A 22,317-nucleotide genomic window follows, 5' to 3' on the forward strand; every position below is an offset into this window, starting at 1 on the left:
TTAATTGGCAAGCGCCCCTAGTGGCGTAAGATTACATCGCCAGGCATTCCAATAAAATAGATGTGACCTAACTCCCCTAGAAACATGTCGCAGTATTTACATGACTTAATCTTGTATATTTTAAGATGAAATAGACTAAAATTGTAATTTTTAAAGAATCTGTAGTTTGGAGAGAGATACTGTTAATCGATCTGAAATCAACTATATTAAAGTATCTAAGTGTAAATCCCATGCAACAGAAAACAATAAAAAAAGAATTTGTTTTTCAGTGAAAATCTAAAACTTATACTGCAAAATACTCAGCTAAAAAACTAGGATGATAAATTACTAATCAAGATGCTTTAAATTCTGTATTCAATTCTGCAGGTTCAATTTTTGTGAAATAAAGTTACGTTAAAAAATAGAAATATCATCAGAAAATCACCACTAATTTACCGTTGGGTTCTATTCCCGGAATTAACTCCTTAACCATCCCGTCATGCAGCAAATATTGTTTATAAACCAGATAAAATATGCTGGAGGTCATAAAGAAAGAACAGAAAACCTCTCCTTATGTTCAGCAAAGATAGTCGTCTATTAGTATTAATTTCAGCTTCATTTCCTGTACATAGTTTAGTGAAAAAGTTAAAAATAGTACTGAAAATAAATTTTACGGAAATATTTACCTCAAACATTTCAATTACAATTAAAATTTTTCGTCGTAATATTACACAACGTAGCTTCGGCAAATCAACGAATTTAGTCTAACGCTAAATATAGATCTAATGGAAAATAAAAGTGGGATGCAACACTTCAGAACATGATACGTTTATAGTCTGTAAAAAGAGAGATAAAGGTATTTTCAATTACTTAGCGAAATAGTTCTGGTGTTTGAAACTTTCGTAAAAACATTTCTCAAGCTTGGGCAACGAATACAACATTAATTTGTACATATTTTTTTTTCGTAAAAAGTAATTTTTTTAAAATCTTTTCTTTACGCGGTGCGCTTTGTGAGTTGAAAAATAAAGAAATATATGATGTTGTGTTGGATTCGTAGCATAAAATGCATTAGCACTATTTAATTAACATGTCTTACACGGATTCCTTCAGCAAAGGAGAATGCTTGCTATTTGTATGTAAAAATCCAGTTATTATATCAAACGTTCAGATCAAAATGATTATGATGTTGTGTTGGATTCGTAGTATAAAATACATTAGCACTATTTAATTAACGTATTTTATATGGATTCGTTTAGCAAAGGAGATTGCTTGTTATTTGTATCTAAAAATCAGGTTATTAGATCAAGCGTTATTCAGGGTATAGCGTATTTTTTTTTAATTTAGCACACTTCGCGTGAAATGATACTATAATTAAAAATAATTTAACGTGAACATTTCTACAAATTTTACGTCAAAGAATTTGTGAAACATTATGATTTCCAAATTATTAAAAAATACTATTAGAATTTGTAGTCTGAGTAAGTTAAATTCAGTTAACCTTTTCATTACGGCAGCCCGCTTCGCAGAAGTGACGTAACTGAATTGTGCAACGCACCACGAAGTGTACACTTTGCAGGTAAAGATTTCGTATTACTATATCTAACTTTTGTACCTAACATATTCATCACTTATAAATATAACACTAAGAAGAAACTTTCTATTTGTTAAGAGAATTTAAAATATTGTTTCAGTAGTAAGAGTTTTTAAAAGTTAAATTTTTAAAAATGCTTACAGTCGTAAACTTGGTAACTAAATTTCAAAAGAACACATTGAAATACATAAAATACAACACAAATGATTCAAAAATTTAAACTGGTTACTGAATAAAAAAAGAAATTACGTTCATACAGTTCTCTCTATGCTATCCTGGTGGAAGTAAAATCCTTTAAACTGTCTGAAGGGGGATTCATACACTGATTTTGATGGTTTTTTCTTTACAATTTGTGATTCAACAAAATTTGAGAGCATTTTATATTTTTCCTCTTATTATATAAATTTGTGACCCTATTGTGTATTTTTTGTTGCTTTATTCTTAGTTAAGATTCTAGAAGTCCTGTATACTGTGTTAGCATGCATGGTGTTCCGTGATGATCCACTTAATATATAAAGTGAAATTTTTTTTTGCAGATTTTGGTCGGAAGGGGACAAGCAATAAAAATAGGAAAGGATTAGCGAGAGCAAAAATTTTATCAAAATTTGCAGAATCCTTACTGCGCATAACGGAATTAAAAGTATCAAAACCTGTTTGACAGCCGAAGGAAGTAGGGAGGAGTTGTAAAGTGATTGATTATTAAAAACGCACCCAAGTTTCCTTAAACAATTAAACTGATTTCGATGTTTCCCCCCTTTCCTCATTAGTTATTCGACAGTATTTGATGGAGCTTTTTCTCTCTCCCTATTTAATGTTAACCTGTGACACCAAAGTAGTGCACTTATATCACTTTATTTTTGAGAAGGATCTTTTGAATACACATTAAAAGTGCTTTTCACTACCAAACATTGTGATGAACAATTTTTTAAACGTCGTGAAAGAGGTTTTTAGGTAATTGTAAATTTTTGAAATCCGTAATATTTTGACGTCAAAATTGTTGATAAATGTTAATTTTAGAAATGAAACAAAATTACGTTATTCATTAATCAATTATTAATGCATGCCATATTTAAGGTTAATAAATTAAGCAAGTAATACGCGAAGATACTAAAGATAATCTGCAAAACTTATTAAACTTTTTTTTTCATTCATAAGTTGAGGGATCAATGATATTATACTTTTGGTTTTCATACAAGCCTGTTTAAATATAAAGTCATCAATAAAATTTTGAGGGACATTATTCTGAGAAAAGAATTTCGGTAAAATGACAGTACTGCATGGTAGTGACAATTTCGATAAACAAAACAGCAACATAACTTTGTTCGATGAAACTAAAATGTATGATATTTATAGAATCACGATGACTCAGTGGTTAAGGCACTGAACTGTCAGTGTGAAGAACTGGGATTCAATCCGCAGTGGCGACTTGAAGCTCACCCAGCTTCAGATCAATGGGTTCGAACTTGTCTGAGAAGTAAAGGCAGTCTGTGCGCGGTGCTGACACCATTACCACAATCATGCCGTTGGTCTCAAAATTGCCCTAACCTCCTAGACCCTCTTGGTCTATAATGGGCTGTTGAGGGAATGTTTTTTTTTTTAATGAAAATTAAACTTTTCATTTGGTAATTCTCCATCCAAGTAGCACTAATTTGCCAGAAATTTTGGTTGTCGAAATTATAGTCCGTTTTACCACATTTTTAGAGAAATTTAAAAACTGAAAAGTAAATTTAACTGAATAAATGGTTTTTATGACATGCTCTAAGGTATCACGACATAGTGGGGCACAATATGGTTCCTCTACAAACCACAGAAATTATTTAAGAAACTTGTTATAAGCCAAGTGAACCGATGTCTATTTTCAAAATTTATATTTAAGAAAAACAATTTTTCAGTTATTTTAATTAATATTGTAACGTAAATAAAATATTCTTTTACTCAATGTTAATCTTTTACATACTATAAAATTTTATTATACACATTATAAATTGCATTATTATTATAAAAGTTTATTACATATTATAAAATTATATTTTATTGTTAGTTTTGCAGAAATCTTTACAATGCACATTGTTAAAAATTTTACCGAGCTTTTAAGTGTTCTTATAGAGCAAGCGACACGGTAAATTTTACCATATTCTGCTAGTTTTTACCATACTTTTTTCTCCTTAGTGTGTTAAGGCAATAAAAAAAGACTAACTCATTTCAGTTAGAAATATGTATATATTTTTCGAAGCCATGATTAAATTAGTAAATGTGAACTATTCTGAACAAAAATATGCAAGGTGTATTCAAACATGAAGATTTTTAAAATTCTAGAACATAAACAATTTAAAGTCGTTAAAATTTAAGTATTAAGAGCATTTACACAAGGCGATGTAACATCAAATTTTCATACATCAACTCACTTATTGAAATTCTTTTTTTACAAAGTTTTGATCAATATGTGATTTTCGAAACTTTTTTTTTTGTATTTAAATATTAGTGGCCTAATTAAATTAATAGTGATCAGTTTAAATTGAAATATAACAGATAAATTGTTTTTACAGCGTGAATTAGTATAATTTTACGCTTACATATTCCTCAGGCATGTTCACACAACTTCTCATTTATTCCCAAAAATGCGAAAGAAATTGCTAAACTTTCAAAAGGGGGATGAAATTAGTGTTTTTTTTTTAAAAATATACTAATAAGTTGTATCATATGACAAGTAGGGAGTAAAATGTTTTGTGAAGTATTTTCGGTTATCAGTAGAACATTTGAAAACCTGCTGAAAAAAAGTTAGTGTGGTTTTTTTTTTCTCTTCTAAATACGTACCTTTAAAAAAATATTTCCCGCTAAATATAATGCTACTAACAGCCTCTCGTCTCTTTAAAATATAAACGTTTACAGATAAATAAGCGATCGATAAAATTTTTATACGACAGAAAAAAGAATAAAAGTCGTCAGAAAAATATTATTATTTTTTTTTAATGGATGAAGAAAAGAGAAGAGAAGTGTTTGTTTTTAAACGAAATTCGATCAGAACTGGCTTAGTAAGATGAGATTTTCTTGGGAGTAATTTTATTTTTGTGTAATTTGACGCACTTTGTTTTATAAAATTTCTCATTTATATAATTTCTTTTAAAGAGATCCTTTTCATTCTAAGTTTCATTTTTTAAAAAAAATAAATTTGTAAATTTGGAACAACATTACTAAAATATTGCGTCATGCTATGTTTGTTGTCAATCTTAGGACCAATCAATAACTGTTTATACTTTTATGCGTCTCTTACCAAATAAATCAGTTGCGTGAAAATCAATAATAGTTATGGTAAGAATCATAAATCTCGAACTAAAAGTCATATAAATACAAGCTTTTTCTAAAGTTGTGTTTGTGATTATCAAAAAATCTTTATAATACACTATTGGCGATTTTTTTTAAGTCAAAGATCTATGTTTCGGAGAAAATTCTCCCAAACTTATCCTTTCTTCTTCGATTTAAAAGCCGGAGGATGGAGAGTTAAAATAAGCATTCCGGGGTACTTGGGTACCTTGAGCCCCCAACTTGGGATTGTCACGTGCTTTTGTGTTGGGATGACTTGCGCGGCCCGGCCTGCGCAAACGAACTGATCCCTTGCACAATCCCACCCCATCCCCTCGTAAAGGAAGAGAAGGCATCAGGGAACACTCCCCGCACTGCAGTGAGAAACAGACGACTGCCACGAACTCCTTCTTTTCCACGAACTCACCTCCCGATCGTCTGCACACTGTCTTGTGTCTGTGTGTTTGTTGTGAGTGTTCTATGTTCTCGTCCACCCTGCACCCCCACGCGTGTCGTCTGAGAGCACGAGGGAGGAGGGAAAATCAACAACGAATTCCTACCTACTGATTTTTTCGGACACTTTTCGAACGATTTTGTCTTGTTTTCTTTTTTTCCCGCTTTTATCGTCTGATTTTTCCGTTTGGATCTTTCGTTTAAAAAGAGGTTTCGGTTTTGGAACTTTTAATTTCATTCTAAAGGAATATGAATTACTCAGGTGGTGTCGGGTCCGGTCGGGGCGGAGGAGGAGGTGGTGGAGGGTCTACACGTTACAAGAAAGCGGACAGTGGTCAAAAAGGGGAAGAAAATGCTGCTCTTGCTGATGACATGGTAAGTAGATTTTTTTTATTTTAAGTTTTGGAAAAGTAATTATATGTTCATCATACTTTGAATCTCTTCTAATCATCCAAAATCATACTAAAACTGTTCTCAAAACAGCACTTTTTCCCAAATGGATAAAAAAATAATTTCAAGAAAATGGAAAAAATAATTTTATACATTCACATTATAAATTTTAAATATATCACCCAAAATCCAGTTTCATTATTTAACATTTAATTCCACTGTTTTTGAATTTCTCTTCCGCTTTTACTAATAAATTATAATAGGTATTATAGAAGGTTTATTACTACGAAAAATGTTTAAAATAATTCGTACTATTTAAATGGTGAAAACAGTGTAACAAAATTTTCCTACAGATCCCACTTTATAATCAAAATTTAAAAGTTAAGCGTTTTTTAAATAAATGAATAATAATTTTTTCCAATAATAAAATATAAAAAATTTTAAGAATTATTTTTACGAAAGTTAAAAGTTTTATGGTTTTTAGTAATCAAAAGTTAAAAATTTAATGCTTTAAATAATCAAATATTATAACTGTTGAGACTTTATTTCAATAATTTAATTTTCATCTATTAAATAAATTATGTATAAATTTAGATCACAAATTTTTTCAATATTTTCAACTACATTTTACCTGATATAAATCAGACAGACATTTTTCATTCTAATCAATGATTCGTTCTACATTTTCTCAATTTGTAAAGGAAGTTTTTAAATTTAAACGGTACATATTAGGATGAATATCATTGAAATTTGATCAATTTATTTTAAGTACATTACTCTATGTTTTAATTAATTATGTACATTATTTAAAATATTATTTTTTTCCATGTAATTTAATAAAATCCTTTTAATTTTTAAATAAATTAAAATAATAAATTGCGTTGGATTTTTAATTAATAATCAAGAAAGATGATGATCACTAGATTTAAAACTTAACGATTTAAAAGTGCGGTGTTTTCTTGAATTCCTTAAATTTCACGAATATTTCAAACTTTTAATAAATTTTTTGATGAATTATTCCTCAAATTAAGTAAACAATGTATTACTTGTATAACTTCAACAACAGGTGTTAAATATTAATTTTTTAATATGGGTAGCTAAAAAAAGTTAAAAGTAAATGTAAGAGTTATTATTCCTGGTTTTCCGAAATAACCACTCTCAATGTATACTTTTTGTTTCCTTGATGAAAAAGGAAGTAAAAAAGTGTATGTATTATGGGTTGCAAATTAATGTTTAATCGAGAAAAAAAATAAAAACGTTGTCAACGTTGTGAGGAAGTTGGGCCTAAAAATATCAAAATAAATTTGATTGCCCTGGAGGAAACTTGGCGGTTTTTTAATGAACGTTTTCAACTCGTTCTTGTTTTCTTTGGTGTAAAACAAGTTTTGACTTTCCAATCTCACTTTCTTCATTACTGATTCGTTGAGTCATGGTGGCTCAGGGAATAGAGGCACTCTCCACCCAATGAAGTGACCCGGGTTCTAATCCCAGTGATGGCTGAGATTTGAATTCCAAACCCAGCTGACACCGGCCACAGTGTTCACGAAAAATATCCTCAGAGGTAGGTGGACCATGATTTGCAGTCTGGCTAACCACGAGAAGTTTTCGTGGTTTTCCTCTCCCTGTAATGTAAATGAGGGTTAGTTTCATCAAGATGTCCTCCACGAAGGCAATTTTCTCCCAGTACCTGATCCATTAGTTCCCTTTTCTTCTGGATTGGGTTCAAAATAACAAGGCTACCGAGTTGAACATTGGTAGTCATAAACTCAAAATTGGTTCAACGACTGTTCAACGACAGTCATAAAAAAAAAAAAAAATTCACTGATTTATTGAATCGTGGTGGCCCAGAAGATAAAGCGCTTACCTTTCAATGAGGTGGCTCAAGTTTGAATCTCAGCGATAGTTGATCGATACGATTTCTGCTCTCTGTTCGTACCAACCACAGCGATGACGTAAAATATCATCAATGGTGGATGCATTATGGGTTAGGCTTTCCTTGCCGTTGGGATAACCGTGGGAGGTTTTTGAGTTTTTCTCTCCATGCAACATAATTGAGAATTAGTTTACTAATAAATCCTACACGAATGACAATTTGTCCTAATGTTTGTCCAGGAGTTCTCTTGTCTCTTTGGACTGTTAACTCCTTAACGATCGGTTAATTTTCAAGAAAATGGTCATAAAAGTGCTTATTTTTTGTCTTTTGCATTTGTATTACGTATTTGATTAGTGCTGCAACTGGTTTAAAATAACCTAACTACCTACAATTACCTCAAAAATATCCAGGTACTGCCCTCTGGTGTGTAAAATGGGAAATAAATTTTTTCCGTGCAAAAGAAATGAATTATTTTTATTTTTATTGGCGCGTTACTACTGAACACTCCAGTCTGTGAATATCACGGGAGTGAGAAATAGAGGGTGAAACCTCACCCCATCATTTTCATGGGAGCCAAAAAAGTGTTGACTGTTCAACGCAGGTTATAAATTATAGAAATATAATTACAGATTTACTGAAATTTGATAGCGTTTTTTCTTTTCTTGTATATTTATTTGCAGCTTCCATTTTTATTCTTTTTTGTCAAGCATTATAAAAATATTCAGTACTAGAGGCGATTACGGAAGATCCTGTAAATGGTTTTGCAAAACCTGACTATGCAAAACATTTGAAAAGGAGGAGTTATGTGAGTGATATTTCGCTTTGAAACCTATCACTTAATAATACCCAATTACTGTTAAAGAAAACATTTTAAACTACACTGGTGGACAAAATTAAGAGATGGAAGACATTTTCCCAAATATCTAAAAAAATACTGAATATAAATAAATGAAATTTGGTATGGATATAGCTTATTCCACGATAATAAAGTATGCAAAACAAAAATGAAAGTGCCATTCACTGGCAAGACCTATTGCCAATAAATCCAATGTAGTCTGAACTTAAGGATAAAAGATGACAATAAAAGTGAGGCTTGTACAATGTGTGTTGCCTCTAGTATGGTGTATGGTCACCCCTGACAGACAGACAGCATGCACAACGAGTATGCATGCTGTTAATAAGGGAGTTAAGGAGGACTTGTGGAAGACCCTCCCATTCTTCCACCAGAGCAATTTTTAACTCCAGAATGGTTCTGGGGGGAGGTTGGCGCATCGCAATAGCTCTCCCAAGAGCATCCCAAGCATGTTCAATAGGATTCAGGTCAGGGGATTTGGCTGACCAATCCATTCGTTGAATATCCTTGCTTTCCAGATACTCATCAACCATGAGATCCCTATGTGGTCGCGCATTGTCATCCATAAAAATGAACTCAGGGCCAACAGCGCCCCTGAAAAGACGCATATAGGGCTCTAGGGCCTCCTGCCTGTACCTCTGGGCATTCACGGAACCATTGTCAAACACATGGAGCGGTGTGCGGGTGTCTTGCATGTGCGAATGAATGTGCGAAAATGCTTTCCATCTCTTAATTTTGTCCACCAGTGTACATTGAGTAAAAGGAGGAAAAATTCAATTTCATTACTAAAAAAGGTCTAACTTTTTAAAATTAGTTTTCATAGTTACTTTCGTTTTTCAGATTTGGACTCGTTTTTATTATACGAAATATGAATTTTTTTTTTGATTTATATAGTTCCAGTTTCTTAAATAATTGCTATGAATTGTCGATCACAGTTTTATAGTAGAATTTTTTCTTTTTAAATTCTGAAAAGGCTTCCCATAGTCCAGTGAATAAAAGATCCATTTGCTGTTTCGTAACTATCTCTCATTAAATTCGGTATCTATTGGATAGGTTGATCTAAGTATCGTACTTTTGTATTTAAACAGTTTCGTAGCTTGCAGTGTATTGAAATTTGAAAACTCATTAAAACTTTTTTCAGAAACAGTTGGGTTGGATAATTCCAAATGGAATTTTAATTTAAAATCTTACTCACTTTGAGCGATGATATAAGGTTGATTGCTTCGCTTTTAATAAGTTTTCTAAAACAATTAAGATTGTCTATTTTCCAAAAACTCTCTTTGGCCAACATAATATTTTTTATAGAATACAATTTTACACATAACAGGTTGGGCATGTATAAACATTTTGTAGAAGCTGAAGCTATATTGTTTAGAATTTTATTTTATTTTTTATTTATTTACGTATTTATTTTACAGAAATATTGCCTGATTTGTATGTTATGGATTTTGCACGATCTGTTAACTGCTTTTTTTTAAAATGAAAAATGAGAAATTAATACTTTTCAACTCCTTGCCTAAAACTGTTAAGAAAAAAAGACATTTTTAATGTATTTCTAACCTGAAACCACGTATGGGAAAATTTTTAACAGGAAAGAAAGGTTGACTATCCCATGAAATATGCAGAGATAACAAAGCAAAATGTAATTAGTCCTGTTGTTTTTAATGACACTTGGGCAATCTTACCTCGCCAACCATTGTCCTTTTGCGAATTGAGTCAGAAGGTTCGCCTTTCATTGGACAAGAGAGCACCGCAAGGGATAAGGAGCATCTTAGCTCAGAATCTCAGAGATAGACGGCAGCAAAATTCATTCGTGACGCCACTTTAGTTTAGATGTATATTTGAAACGAAAGAAAGTTTTCTCTAAACCCCTGTTCCCATGATACGGATCAGTGACCGACCACTGGACTTTCGAATTCATAGATTTCACATGTACTCGCTAGTTCTTAGTGGACTTGATCATAAAGCCCCGACCCCTTCGAACCGGGATCCGAATCTCCAGCCACTGGCCTGAAACGGCGCGCGTAACAAGTAATTGAGCAATAGCTAAATAGCTTGAGCTATTTCCTTAAAATATATGATTTTTTTAAAAATCTGATAAAATGTGTCCATTATATTTATGTGTATGTCACTTTAAATTCATCACTCCCTTGATTTGGATCAGCGACATGATGGGGATCACAATCACCAGGTTGATAAATGCTAGTTTAAGCTAAGTTCAATTTTGATGCGTAATGTTTAACAACTTTAATCTGTAATTATAACCATAATTAAATTAAACTAGGAGGCTCCGCCCCCTGCTCTCTAACGCTCGCCAACCCCCGAGAATTGCTACGCAATCCTATGTGGTTCACACCGTGAACCATGGCTCGCTGCGCTCTCTCGCCAATGAGCTCAATGTTCTAGCACAAAAACATAATATATTATCATCAAAGACATAGTATTTTATCATCAAAGACATAGTATTGTACTTCTGTAGATGAATTCTACCAATGTTCTTATTGGCTTTTAAAAAAGTATATTAGCTATTTAGATTGTACATGGTGAAAAAATCAAAACATTAGCTAAATAAGAAACATATTAGCAAAATAAATTATCAAATATTGCTTCACTAATATTCTGCATTTTAAAGCGTGAAAATTCAATGCATAAATAAACGCGAAATATAAAAAAATTCAATGCATTCAATACAAACACTTAAACGTTTTTTAGACGTTTAGGTAGCTCCCAGTAGAAAAATATCAATTCAACAGCGGCCTTTTAAAGCATTCTCACTTCAATTAATTAATTAATTCCTAATTGAGTTTAAATTAAATATTGTCATGTTTTTAGTGCATGAATCTGAATTGAACAACCTGATAATGCTCACTCTGGTTATTGTTATCTGGTTGCTCACTACGTGCTCTTGCGCGCCGAATCCAATCAATTAAAAATGAAAACTGTTGCCAGCGCGAGAAAAGAAATATCATCGGTTTTATTGATACATACATACATACGTACGTATTAGCGCTTTATATAATATAGATATTTCTTTGTCAAGACCTCTAAGCAGTATGGAATGAATCTGACATTACATTAGCAGTCTAAAAATAACAATTTTGGTGCAAAATTTTAATTTCTGAACTTTAATGGTGAGCCTAAATTATTTGATTTATTGTTAATCACCTCAACATAGGCAATCAGAAATTAAACTTTTGCAGGTTTTTTTATGGATATCAATGAAAATAGTTTTATTTGTATTTGGTACACAGAGAAAAAGGTATGGCCAAAATTACGAGAATACGGTAAAATTCACCGTAATTCTTGCTCTATGGAAACACTAAAAAGCACCGTTCACTAGAGCTCTGAAGCATGGATGTAGAAGCAAATCCCTCTATAACACAGGAGGTATATTCTCGCTGTTTTTCACCAATGTGTGCTGTTTTTCAGTTCGAAAAAAGTTTTTTTAGATATTTTTATAATTAAAAAAAAAAAACCCAAATATGTAAGAGAATAAATAAATAAGAGATGCATACAACAGAAACCATAGCTGAATCAATCTGAGTATGGTATTTTTAAAACGCTTGAAATCATTAATTAGGCCTATTTCCCCTCCGATATAAGAACATATTAGGAAAAGGAATAATTAACCGTCACTAAATTCCTATCTGCCCTTTGCCTATACCGCCATTTTAAATAACCATTGAAATGTCTATTATTATTCTATTTGGTAAACGGCATAAAAATCAAAAGGTTAAAATTACCAAATAATCGGTAAACTGAATGTCAGTACTGATGAATTGGTAATTTTATCCTGACACCTTAGAGAATATCTGAACAATTTATTTAATTAAATTCCCTTTTCTGCTTTGTATGATTTTTAAATGTGTCATAAAAAGAACTATAATTTTAAAAACCAGTAATTTCGGAAAACCGTTACCAAACGAAAGGTGCAATTATCGAATGAACGATTTATATATCGTATATTTTGGTTTCATTACCGAATTATATCATATTTTTTACCAGGAATGTCATTGCCATACAAATACGGTAATTTTATCAGATTTTTCTTCTCTGTGTACAATGGTATTTCAGGCGTATACGCTTAATTACTAAAACACATAATCTCACGTGTATTAGTTATGTTCACACGTCATGCGCATTAATTTGTTTCATGCTTTACGTGTGCGACCAAATCATTAATTTGAAGTATGTTTTCACTAACCTTCACTGTTTGAAATTAAATAAATGTTAAATAACAATTTATTTAATTGTTATTTTACCATATTCAAGCAAAATAGTCAAATAATCATAAATAAGGTGGTATTCAAACTCTTAACTGGGAGAAAATCTGTTTACTTACTGCATTTACTTAATGTGGTTAAACAACCAAAATTTTATCGCACCAACTAGGCCCATTTAATGACGTCACATAGTTCCTTATAGCTGGGTACATAATATAGCCAAGACGGCTATCCTGTCAATCTCATGACCGACAGAACGGAAGATACCACAATATTTCCTCTATCCCCTATAACACATGAAGAGTTTTCAGTGTCCTGTACTCCCCAATTTGCGACTCTGGACTATTAGCATAAGATACTCTGATTCACGTATAGATGGCAGCACCATAAACCTGCCTAATACAAAAATGTCTAGTATTTCCCATCTCTTTACGATTGGTGAAGCAAGTAAATAAACTTATTAAAGCACATTCTGCAGTTCATTTCATAAAACATATCTTAATCACAACCTAGCTCCAGTGTCCAGTTAAATTTCTTATTTACGTTGCTGAAACCATGCTAGCAGTTTTTTAATCATGGTTTTCCTTTCTAACCATACTAGTTGTAAATGGTTTCAAAACCGTAAAGGTAAAAAAATAATCTTTACCATAAGCTTTTCGATTGATTGAATAGGCAGACTGCCGCCGGTTATTTTACCGTAATTTAAAAATAAAAATTCTTACAGTGTTTGTTTATATTCATTTGATGCAAAACACTCTAATCGTGCAGTCATACTTATTTTATTGTGGTTATTTTAGATAATAACTGAGCATTTTTAAACTTTATAAAAAAATTGACTTATAAATTATATTTGGCTTTGGCCCGAAATTGATTTTAAGGTTTACAAACCCCATCTGTTGCATAATTAAACAGATTATTAATTTATTCATAAATATTAACTGTTATATGAATAAATTGCTTAAATTAAGGTTGAATTAAAGTTTTCTGTTACGTGATAAGAATAATAATTAAGTAGCAATATATATATGAACAGTTTAGCTCGATACTTGTTAGACAATAGAGATCTTGACAATACTAGCAGAAGAATTCACAAGAAGCAGAGGAATTCAGTAAACATTCAATAGTTCATTCAACCGATTTCTTACAATAAAATGAAAATGAATTTTTAGTGTGAATTAAATTATCGCAACAAATTAATAACTTAATTTTCGCCATTAATGAAAAATGTTAACAGTGGAAACATTGTAGTAAATTTGAATATTCTTAAATCAATATTGACAACGCCCTCGAACTATGCACTCATTAATAAGATACCGGGTTTCACCCACATGAATGCTGTCACCACATTTGTTAATTTCTTTTTAATTTATAAGCAGCAAATTTTATGCGAAAGTTACAGTTTCTAGTTCTTGATAAATTTAGTTAATTATATTATTTTCAGAAAAGGTAATTACTAAATACATAAAAAATTTATTTTCTAAGTGCATAATTGAAATGATGCGTCAGTTTATGAAATGTTTTAAAAGTTACATAATATCTTAGAACGTAAATATTTTAAAAAATGAACTTTTTGAGAATACTTGTTTACTTTACAATGCATTTTGTTTATTACAGTTATAGTCAAAATCCGTATCAAATTATTTTATCGAGATTAAACACAACACAGCATGTGGAAATTATCATTTATAAAATATAGCATGAAGCATTACTAATATCACTGAATCTACAATTATAAAAAGGAAGAGCTTTTGTATATGCCCTTGGAGTCTTTATCATAACTCCAAAACCATTAGCACTAGAGTTTTGAAATTTGAACAGTAGGTGTAAACGGTAATTGTATTGAAAAATTCTTAAAATTGTTCAAAAACTTAATTTTTTCCGGACGAGAAGGAAGTATGAAAAAAAATCTTTTTCATAGGTTTCAACATTACGAATTGTAGTTATTCAAACTAACTGATAGATTTTTTAAAATTATTTTAAAGATGCCATCCGTGATGTACGATAGCTAACAGCTCCATTCAATAAAAAACGAGTTTCACTAGGACATTATTCCCCTTTCTCTTAAGGATTATTTAATTTTATTTACGTTTCGCAAGTACAAGCAAAATTAACGTGGTTGATATGTGAGGGAGATGTCTTCGAATATGTTCAGGTATAGGACAAAATAATAGGAACATCTGTGAAAGAATGGAGTCGTCCTTCGACAGTCCAATAAACGGCGGGCATGTGTCGCAAGAGTGTGCCACCTAATGGTGATGAAAGGAAAGGTATCAGTCTAGCATTTGGCAGTGTGAGAATTTCATGAGAAAAATCTGTTCCTAGCAAAGCGAGATCATGTCCGACCTCTCTGACCTTAAAAGAGGCATGATAATCGGAGCTCGCCTCGCTGGAGCGTCCGTGTCCGGAACAGCGAACCTTGTGGGTATTTCAAGGACCACTGTATCAAGGACTCTGTCGGCATACACAAAGTTGGGTAAGGTGCCTTTTGCGAAGCCCAGCAGGGGCAGGAAGTCGAAGTTGTCGGACCGTGATAGACGGGTGTTGAAGAAGATAGTCGCTCGAAAACGCAAGACTACACTGTCGGTGATAGCGTCCGAGATGAATATCCACCTTCAGAACCCCGTATCCATGAAAACTATTCAACGGGAGTTTCATGCTGGTAACATTAATGGCTGAGTAGCTATTCCAAAACCGTTAATTTCAGCGTGGAATGCTTTGAAGAGACTACAGTGGTGCCAAGACCACCTAAAATGGGCACAACTGCAATGCGAACAAGTCATCTGGTCTGATGAATCCTCTTTTACACTATTCCAGACTACCTGACGCGTGTTCGTGTGGCGAACGCCAGCACAAGCATTTCATGTTGACTGCTTGGTTTCAACCGTGAAACATGGAGATGGTTCTGTGATAATGTGGGGTGCTACATCTGCCCGTGGATTGGGGCCTCTCGTTGTCTTGAGGGGGTTGGTCAAGGGTGACCATTACCGAAGCATTCTCGCAGATCATCTTCACCCTATGCTTCATACTCTCTTTCCGGGAGAACGTCTTGTGTTCCAAGATGACAATGCCCCTGTTCACACGTCTCATTGTGTTCAAACATGGTTAAATAAGCATAATGATGAAGTGGAACATCTAACTTGGTGACCTCAGTCCCCTGATCTCAGTATCAATGAGCCTTTGTGGTGTTTTTTAGAGAAAAAAATCCGTGCCCGGTTTCCTCCTCCACCCACACTCTCTGAACTCGAGACGGCCCTACAAGAGAAATGGCTGCAAATTCCAATGAACTTTGTTCAAGACCTTTATTTGTCAATCCCATGCCGAATGCAAGCTGTCATTCTGGCCAATGGTGACCTAACTCCTTATTAATAAAATATTTTCATTTTTTCACAGGTGTTCCTATTATTTTGCCCTATACCTGTATTTCGAATACTGTCTGAAAACATATTTTTTGTTTGTTTATTTCCATAAACCTAAATAAAGTAAAAATATCAAAGATGATTGAAATAAAAAAAAAATTGGAACTAAGAACTAAAATCTTGACTAGCAGGAATTGGCAGCGATTATTAACATAATTTTCGAAGATGGGTAGTATTGAGAATAGTCATTCTTTCTTTCTCTTAAGGTATGAACTTCTAAAAACATGTTTTTTGTTTGTTTAATTATATAAAGTCTAATTATGTAATCATACTCTTTACTAATACATCTTAATTTAATAATGTAAGAAGAGGGAAAGAATTAGCAGAAAAAATATTTTTTATTTTTATTTATTTATTTATTTTAACAGTAGGCACTGAATACACTCATTCTTTATCTCTAAAGATTTGTTTATCAGAACTGCTTAATATGCAAGCTATTTTTACTTTATTGATTTTGATTATAATTGAAAATTAAAGTTTTAAAAATAAGTGGGATGTTATATTTTATATTAGAAAGTAATCCGATATTATAGACCGTTTATGCACTATTTTAATTTGCATGTATTTAAATATTATTTATCAATAATTAAATGTTAAGTAAGCAATAGTTAAACAATTAAAATTTTCTCTTTCGCAATATATTTCATGTAAAAGTGCTCCCTAGTCAATACATTTAAAATAAAGAATTTAAATTAACCATTTCAGATAGAAAAGCATTACTAAGATTTAATTTATTGCCCTATTATTACTTTTGAAAAGTTTTTATAGCTGTTGAAAATTAAATACAAAAGCTGCTGAAAATTTAAAAAGAAAAAAAGTGACGTTGTAACGACAACCTAGCACTATTATTATGTTTGATTTTTTTACAAATAGAATGGGAACTTAATCCGTGTTTTTACAATATAAAGTTTTGAAATTTCTTTTTGTTTTATTTTAATCTTTTTACCGCTCACAAACAAAAATAATTCACATTATTCTTTGAAGTTCGTAATAATGTAGTTATGACAAACCTTCCTGATTTAAAAGCTTAGAGAAGAATAAAATGCGCACTGTCCAAAAAAATGTATGGAATGTAGTAATATTCAAATGACAAGAATATAATTTTTCTTAATACATTCATTGGTTTTTTTTCCTTTTTATTCTTTAACGATCAAACCAGCGGGAACTCATAAATTGATTCGAAAAACCACTTAAAGCTGAAATAAAATATTGAAATACTTCTTTTTTTCCTTTTTGGTCTTTTCACTACTTTCTTTTAGTTGAGTAGGTTCTTCTCAAAAATGAACTTGTTTAAGTTGAAAATCTTGCGAAAATCATGTTAAAGATAGTACCTATTGGAATTTTGATCGGGGAAGTAGCAAACATTGATTTTATAAATCAATGGTAAGTTATTTTGTTAAGAGCTTAAAATGACAAGTGGTTTTATGTCAAAGTTAGAAAGTACTTAATTAGTTTGTACGTTGTTTCAATTTGATCCTTTAATTACTGAGTTTATCTAGAATATTCAGAAATCGTTCGTAATGAAAATAATTTTGAACCGAAGCATTTTTAAAGAGGTCAATTGTAAGAAAAAACCCCAATTAAAATTACAGTATTTTAGAGTTTTAAATCAAAATTAGAAAGAATTTAATTAGCTTGTTTTAACTATTTTCGTTATTGGAATTTCACTATACAATATAAAACGATAATGGTTTTAAATCAGAGCCATGGTGGCTCGGGGAATAGAGCACTCGCTTTTCACTGAGGCGACCTGGGTTCGGATCCCAGCGATGGTTGGACGATACGAATTCCGTACCCGAATCGCGCCGACCATAATGAAATTTCCTTAGTAGTATACGGATCATGGGTTAGAGTCCCCGTTCGCCAGGTTAAACGTTTGTGGTATTCGTGGTTTTCCTCTCCATGTAACGCAATTACGAGTTAGTTCTATCAAAAACTCATTCACGAACGCTATTTCTCTCAATACTTAATCCAGAAATTTCCTTGTCTTCTCGTTTGAGTTTAAAATTGCTAGGCTACGGAGTTGAATACTGGTAGTCGCAAGCTATAGTAGGTAGTTTAAGGTCAATTGTCATTGTTGTCAGCGTGTTTTGATTGGACAGAAAAAACATATAACGTGTTATTTAAATAACAAATAAAGATCTGGAAATCTTTGAATGTTATCAATAATAAATTAGTTAAAATTAAAACCTTACTAACCTCTATTTTATTTTCATTGTGATCTATTTTTACTACAGCGATATTTATTACACACGGAGGAAAAAATCTGGTAGAATTACAATACTGTATGATAATTTCATTTTTGGTAAAAAGTAACAACATAATTCTGGTTTTAAAAAAAAAATCGAAATTTGAACCATTAATTTAGTAACTTTTCCGTTTATATAATAACTGTTTACTGGTAATTCGGATTTTCAAAATTTTATAGTTCTTATTATCACACATTTATCAAAATATACAAAACTGAAACTTCAATTTAGCCGAATAAAAGGTTTTTATGCTATGCTCTAAGATATCATGATGAAATTACCAAGTTTTATCGCATTTGTTGTTGTGTTGCTGTTGTTGTTGTTAATCTCGGAATCACGGACTCCCATGAATTCGAACACCTCCAAAAAGTTCATAAAAAGACTGCTGTCGAGCACCAATGACATTCCGGATAAGTTTTCTGGTCCCGGTTGAAAGTAAGGGATCTAGTGTGGCCACTCAAGAAGCGTGAAAAGGCAGTTTGATGGGCTCTCGGTCTAAGATTGAAAGATTCTTCCGGTTTTTTTTGCAAAATACCAAGAGTGGTTGGGAGGAGTTCTTATGGTCTTGTTTAATTTCATTTTTGCCAGGGAAGAAATTTCACTAAAGGTAAGCTTCCCACAATGATCAGTGTCTTCTTCGGCAGCGGATTTGGCCAGGAAGTCAGCCATCAACCCCAACATGTGAGGGAATCCACTGAAAGTGTATAGAATGTTTGGATGAATGCCTGTCAATTAGGTCCAAAATATCAAGGGTGGTCTGATCTCCGACAATATCCCAATTAGAGATATGCTGGATTGATTATCACATTTACATATTATAAATCATATTTTATTGTTAATTTTACCGAAAGCATCGCCAGAACACTTTAAATTATTGAGGGCTTCACTGTACCCATTAAGCCAGAAACGTGATAAATTTTACCATATTCCGGTTGTTTCATCTATACTTTTTTTCCTTGAATGCGGTTAACCCTCTTATCTATGCTCTCAAAAGGGATGCTACAAAGCTCTCACGGTCACAGCTACAGTGACAAAATTTCAAAGTTTTATATGGCAACGGTCACGTTTTTTGATCGAAATGCTATTTTTCTAGAAAAAAACCTAAATGGAGTTGGAACGATATTTTTAGCACACGAAATTACGACACTAGATTTTTCGCCATTTTTCGTGTCCACAAACAAGAAGAGAGTGTGATAAAAACCTTTAAAATAAATAAGAAACTGTTTCAGATATACAAGGAAGGACATATCAAACAGTTTTAAAACATAAAAAGTTTTATTTATAATTTCTTCTTTTTTTTTTTTTAAATTTCTTATCACACTCAGTTCTCATCATTCTTCAAGACAAACGGTTATGCTTGGCAAAAGCCTAACACGGCAATTTCTTGTGCTAAAATCATAATTAAAAGTCCATTTTAGGTTTCTTAGTGTTTGGATTACGATTCGATTAAAAAGAGTGGGTATTGCCATTAGGAAATTTCGACGTTTTGTTACTGTAACTGTAACCGTAAGAGGTACGCAATCATATTTAGCAGCATTCTTGAGGGTATAGATCGTAATACCTTTGTACAAAATGTTATTCCATTCACTCAAATGGTATACTCTTCAGAGGATTATTCGTCATCAAACTTTATAACATAATTTTTACAGTAATATTTATTTAATTACAGAGATTAAGTGACTTTACAGTAAATATTGTTGTGAAAATCACGGTGCATCGAATTTTTTTATTCCGTAAAACTTTACGGTAAAAATGGATTTAAAGGATGGAATGGATTATTAATGGACGACCGTTAAAAAGCTGCCACTCGGAGTACCTATACTTTATTTTTACTAAGTATTTATTTGCATTCAAACTCAATAAATACAATTCATTTAATTTTTAATGATTGCAAGAAGGTTAACAAGTTTAGATTCCGATTTAAGTATGTTTATCATAAAACTTTGCGTAATAAAGTATAGGATTACTTTATGATAAAGAAACACAACATTTAATTACAAGCCTTGGGGTAAAAATCAACATCAATAATGAAGTAACTGAAAGACAAATAAATATTGTGAGTGAATAAATTAAGTACAGAGAAATATCTAACATGTAAATAATACCTTAATTAGTTTTATTTATTTTATGCAGATAACAACGAAAGAAATCTTGATCTTCATGTGAAGAAACTGGATCACACTATGTGTATTATCTTTCTAATGAGAATGCGGATCATTTATAAATTTAATTTGCTTTTAATGTGTATAGATTTTTATTTATAACTTTGGTAGTCGACATATCCAATTAAAAGATTTATTTAGAATTGCATTGCTGAAATTTTCATTCTAAAATTACGGTAAAATAACCGTCAGCAAACTGTTTATCCAATTAGCAGTAAAGTTTATGGTAAAGAGCATTTTTTTATACTTACAGTTTGGAAACCGTTTACAACTAGTATGGTTAAAAAACCATGAATACAAAACTATGCGGTCTTTTTACAATTTGCAAGTAGCATGGTTTCAAAACCATAAAAGAAGAAACGTAAGTGGATGTTGGAGATAGGCTTTTTATCAGGTAATAGGCATTGGAGTAAGGTTGTGGTTGAGTTGCGTTTTATTAAATAAACTGTAGAATTTAGTTTAATTAGTTTATTTGGTCGAGAGATGGGATTATAGTTTTTTTTTTAAATATTAATCAGCTTTATGATACTGCCATCTACACGTGAATGACAATATTGTATTCTAATTGTCCAGCTTCATTAATTTGAGAGTGCAGGGCACTGTAAGCTCTTCATGTGCTGAAATAAATGAAGTAAATATTATGGTGTCAACGCTGGGAATCGAACTCCCATTCTGTCGGTCGTGAGATTGATAGATTATCCCATTCGGCCATACTATGTATCTAGCTGCAAGGAACTAAGCGGCTTTATTAGTGGGTCTATTTAAAGCGATAAAATTCTGGTTGTTTATCCGTATTAGGTGAAAACAGTTAATAAACGTTTTCCCCCACTGTAAACAGTATCTTATCAATGATTTTTCGACTGCTTTGTTAGGTCATGGTAAAATAACAATGAAATAAATTGTTGTTTAACCTGTAGCGTACCTACCACTACAAAATTACAACTACAATTCACTAGTATATAAGACATGTTAACTCGACTCTATGTCGGGGTACCTTTTCATAGATGACGGTTGACATGGTCTGTAACTCCACCCCCCACATTGGTGACCTTCGGACGTGATGTGAACACGCCTACCTTGGCAAAAATGCCCACTTCGATATGAACACGCCTACTTTGACAGTAACGCCCACATCAATCTGGAAACGCCTACTTCGTTGGATGGTCCACATTGAACAGTTGACTTGCTACTTGTGACTGAATCGTTATCCACCTCCTCACGCAGTTGCTACTCAGTCTCATCTCGATCACACACAACGTTGGTTTGCATACACTCGACTGCTAACGGCAACACAGGAGCGACTACAACCGTGAAGTTAATACACCTCTCACATTCAGCACTCAAAAAAAAAATACGGTGATCTTAATACAGCTCTCCCGCCTTCGCACAAAACAGCAATGAATCAACTAGTGGCATCCATTCATCGAATTCTATCATAGCTATAATTCTGGTGGGGGAGTACTGTAGCGTACCTACCACTACAAAATTACAACTACAATTCACTAGTATATAAGACATGTTAACTCGACTCTATGTCGGGGTACCTTTTCATAGATGACGGTTGACATGGTCTGTAACTCCACCCCCCACAAACCATTTTCATCAGTGTGCAAAGAAATACTAGGAATTGACAGTTTTCCTGTTTTGAAAAATATTCTATTGGGACAAAAACATTTAAAGAGTTTTTCTAGCAATCGTAAATTAAGTGAGAATATATGACACAATATTGTGGATAATGTTGCAATGCAAACCAAGCAAAATGATTTGGTTTAAATTTTATCCTATTAGAATCGAGAACTAAGTCTGTGGAACTAAAATTGTTTTCATG

At 32.3% G+C, this 22,317-nt stretch overlaps 1 protein-coding gene across 1 annotated transcript in view; it reads left to right on the forward strand.

The window, feature by feature from the left end:
- The first annotated feature begins 5,212 nt into the window (after positions 1 to 5,212).
- LOC107449074 (inactive dipeptidyl peptidase 10-like) overlaps positions 5,213 to 22,317 on the forward strand; it is a 516,153-nt gene continuing 499,048 nt past the window's right edge. Inside the window, exon 1 of the mRNA XM_071182413.1 lies at positions 5,213 to 5,698. Within this exon, the coding sequence (XP_071038514.1) occupies positions 5,573 to 5,698 (126 nt within the window). The 5' untranslated portion in view covers positions 5,213 to 5,572. The remainder of the gene's footprint in view (positions 5,699 to 22,317) is intronic.

Source organism: Parasteatoda tepidariorum, chromosome 6, assembly GCF_043381705.1.
Source record: "Parasteatoda tepidariorum isolate YZ-2023 chromosome 6, CAS_Ptep_4.0, whole genome shotgun sequence".
Taxonomy (NCBI): Eukaryota; Metazoa; Arthropoda; class Arachnida; order Araneae; family Theridiidae; genus Parasteatoda; species Parasteatoda tepidariorum.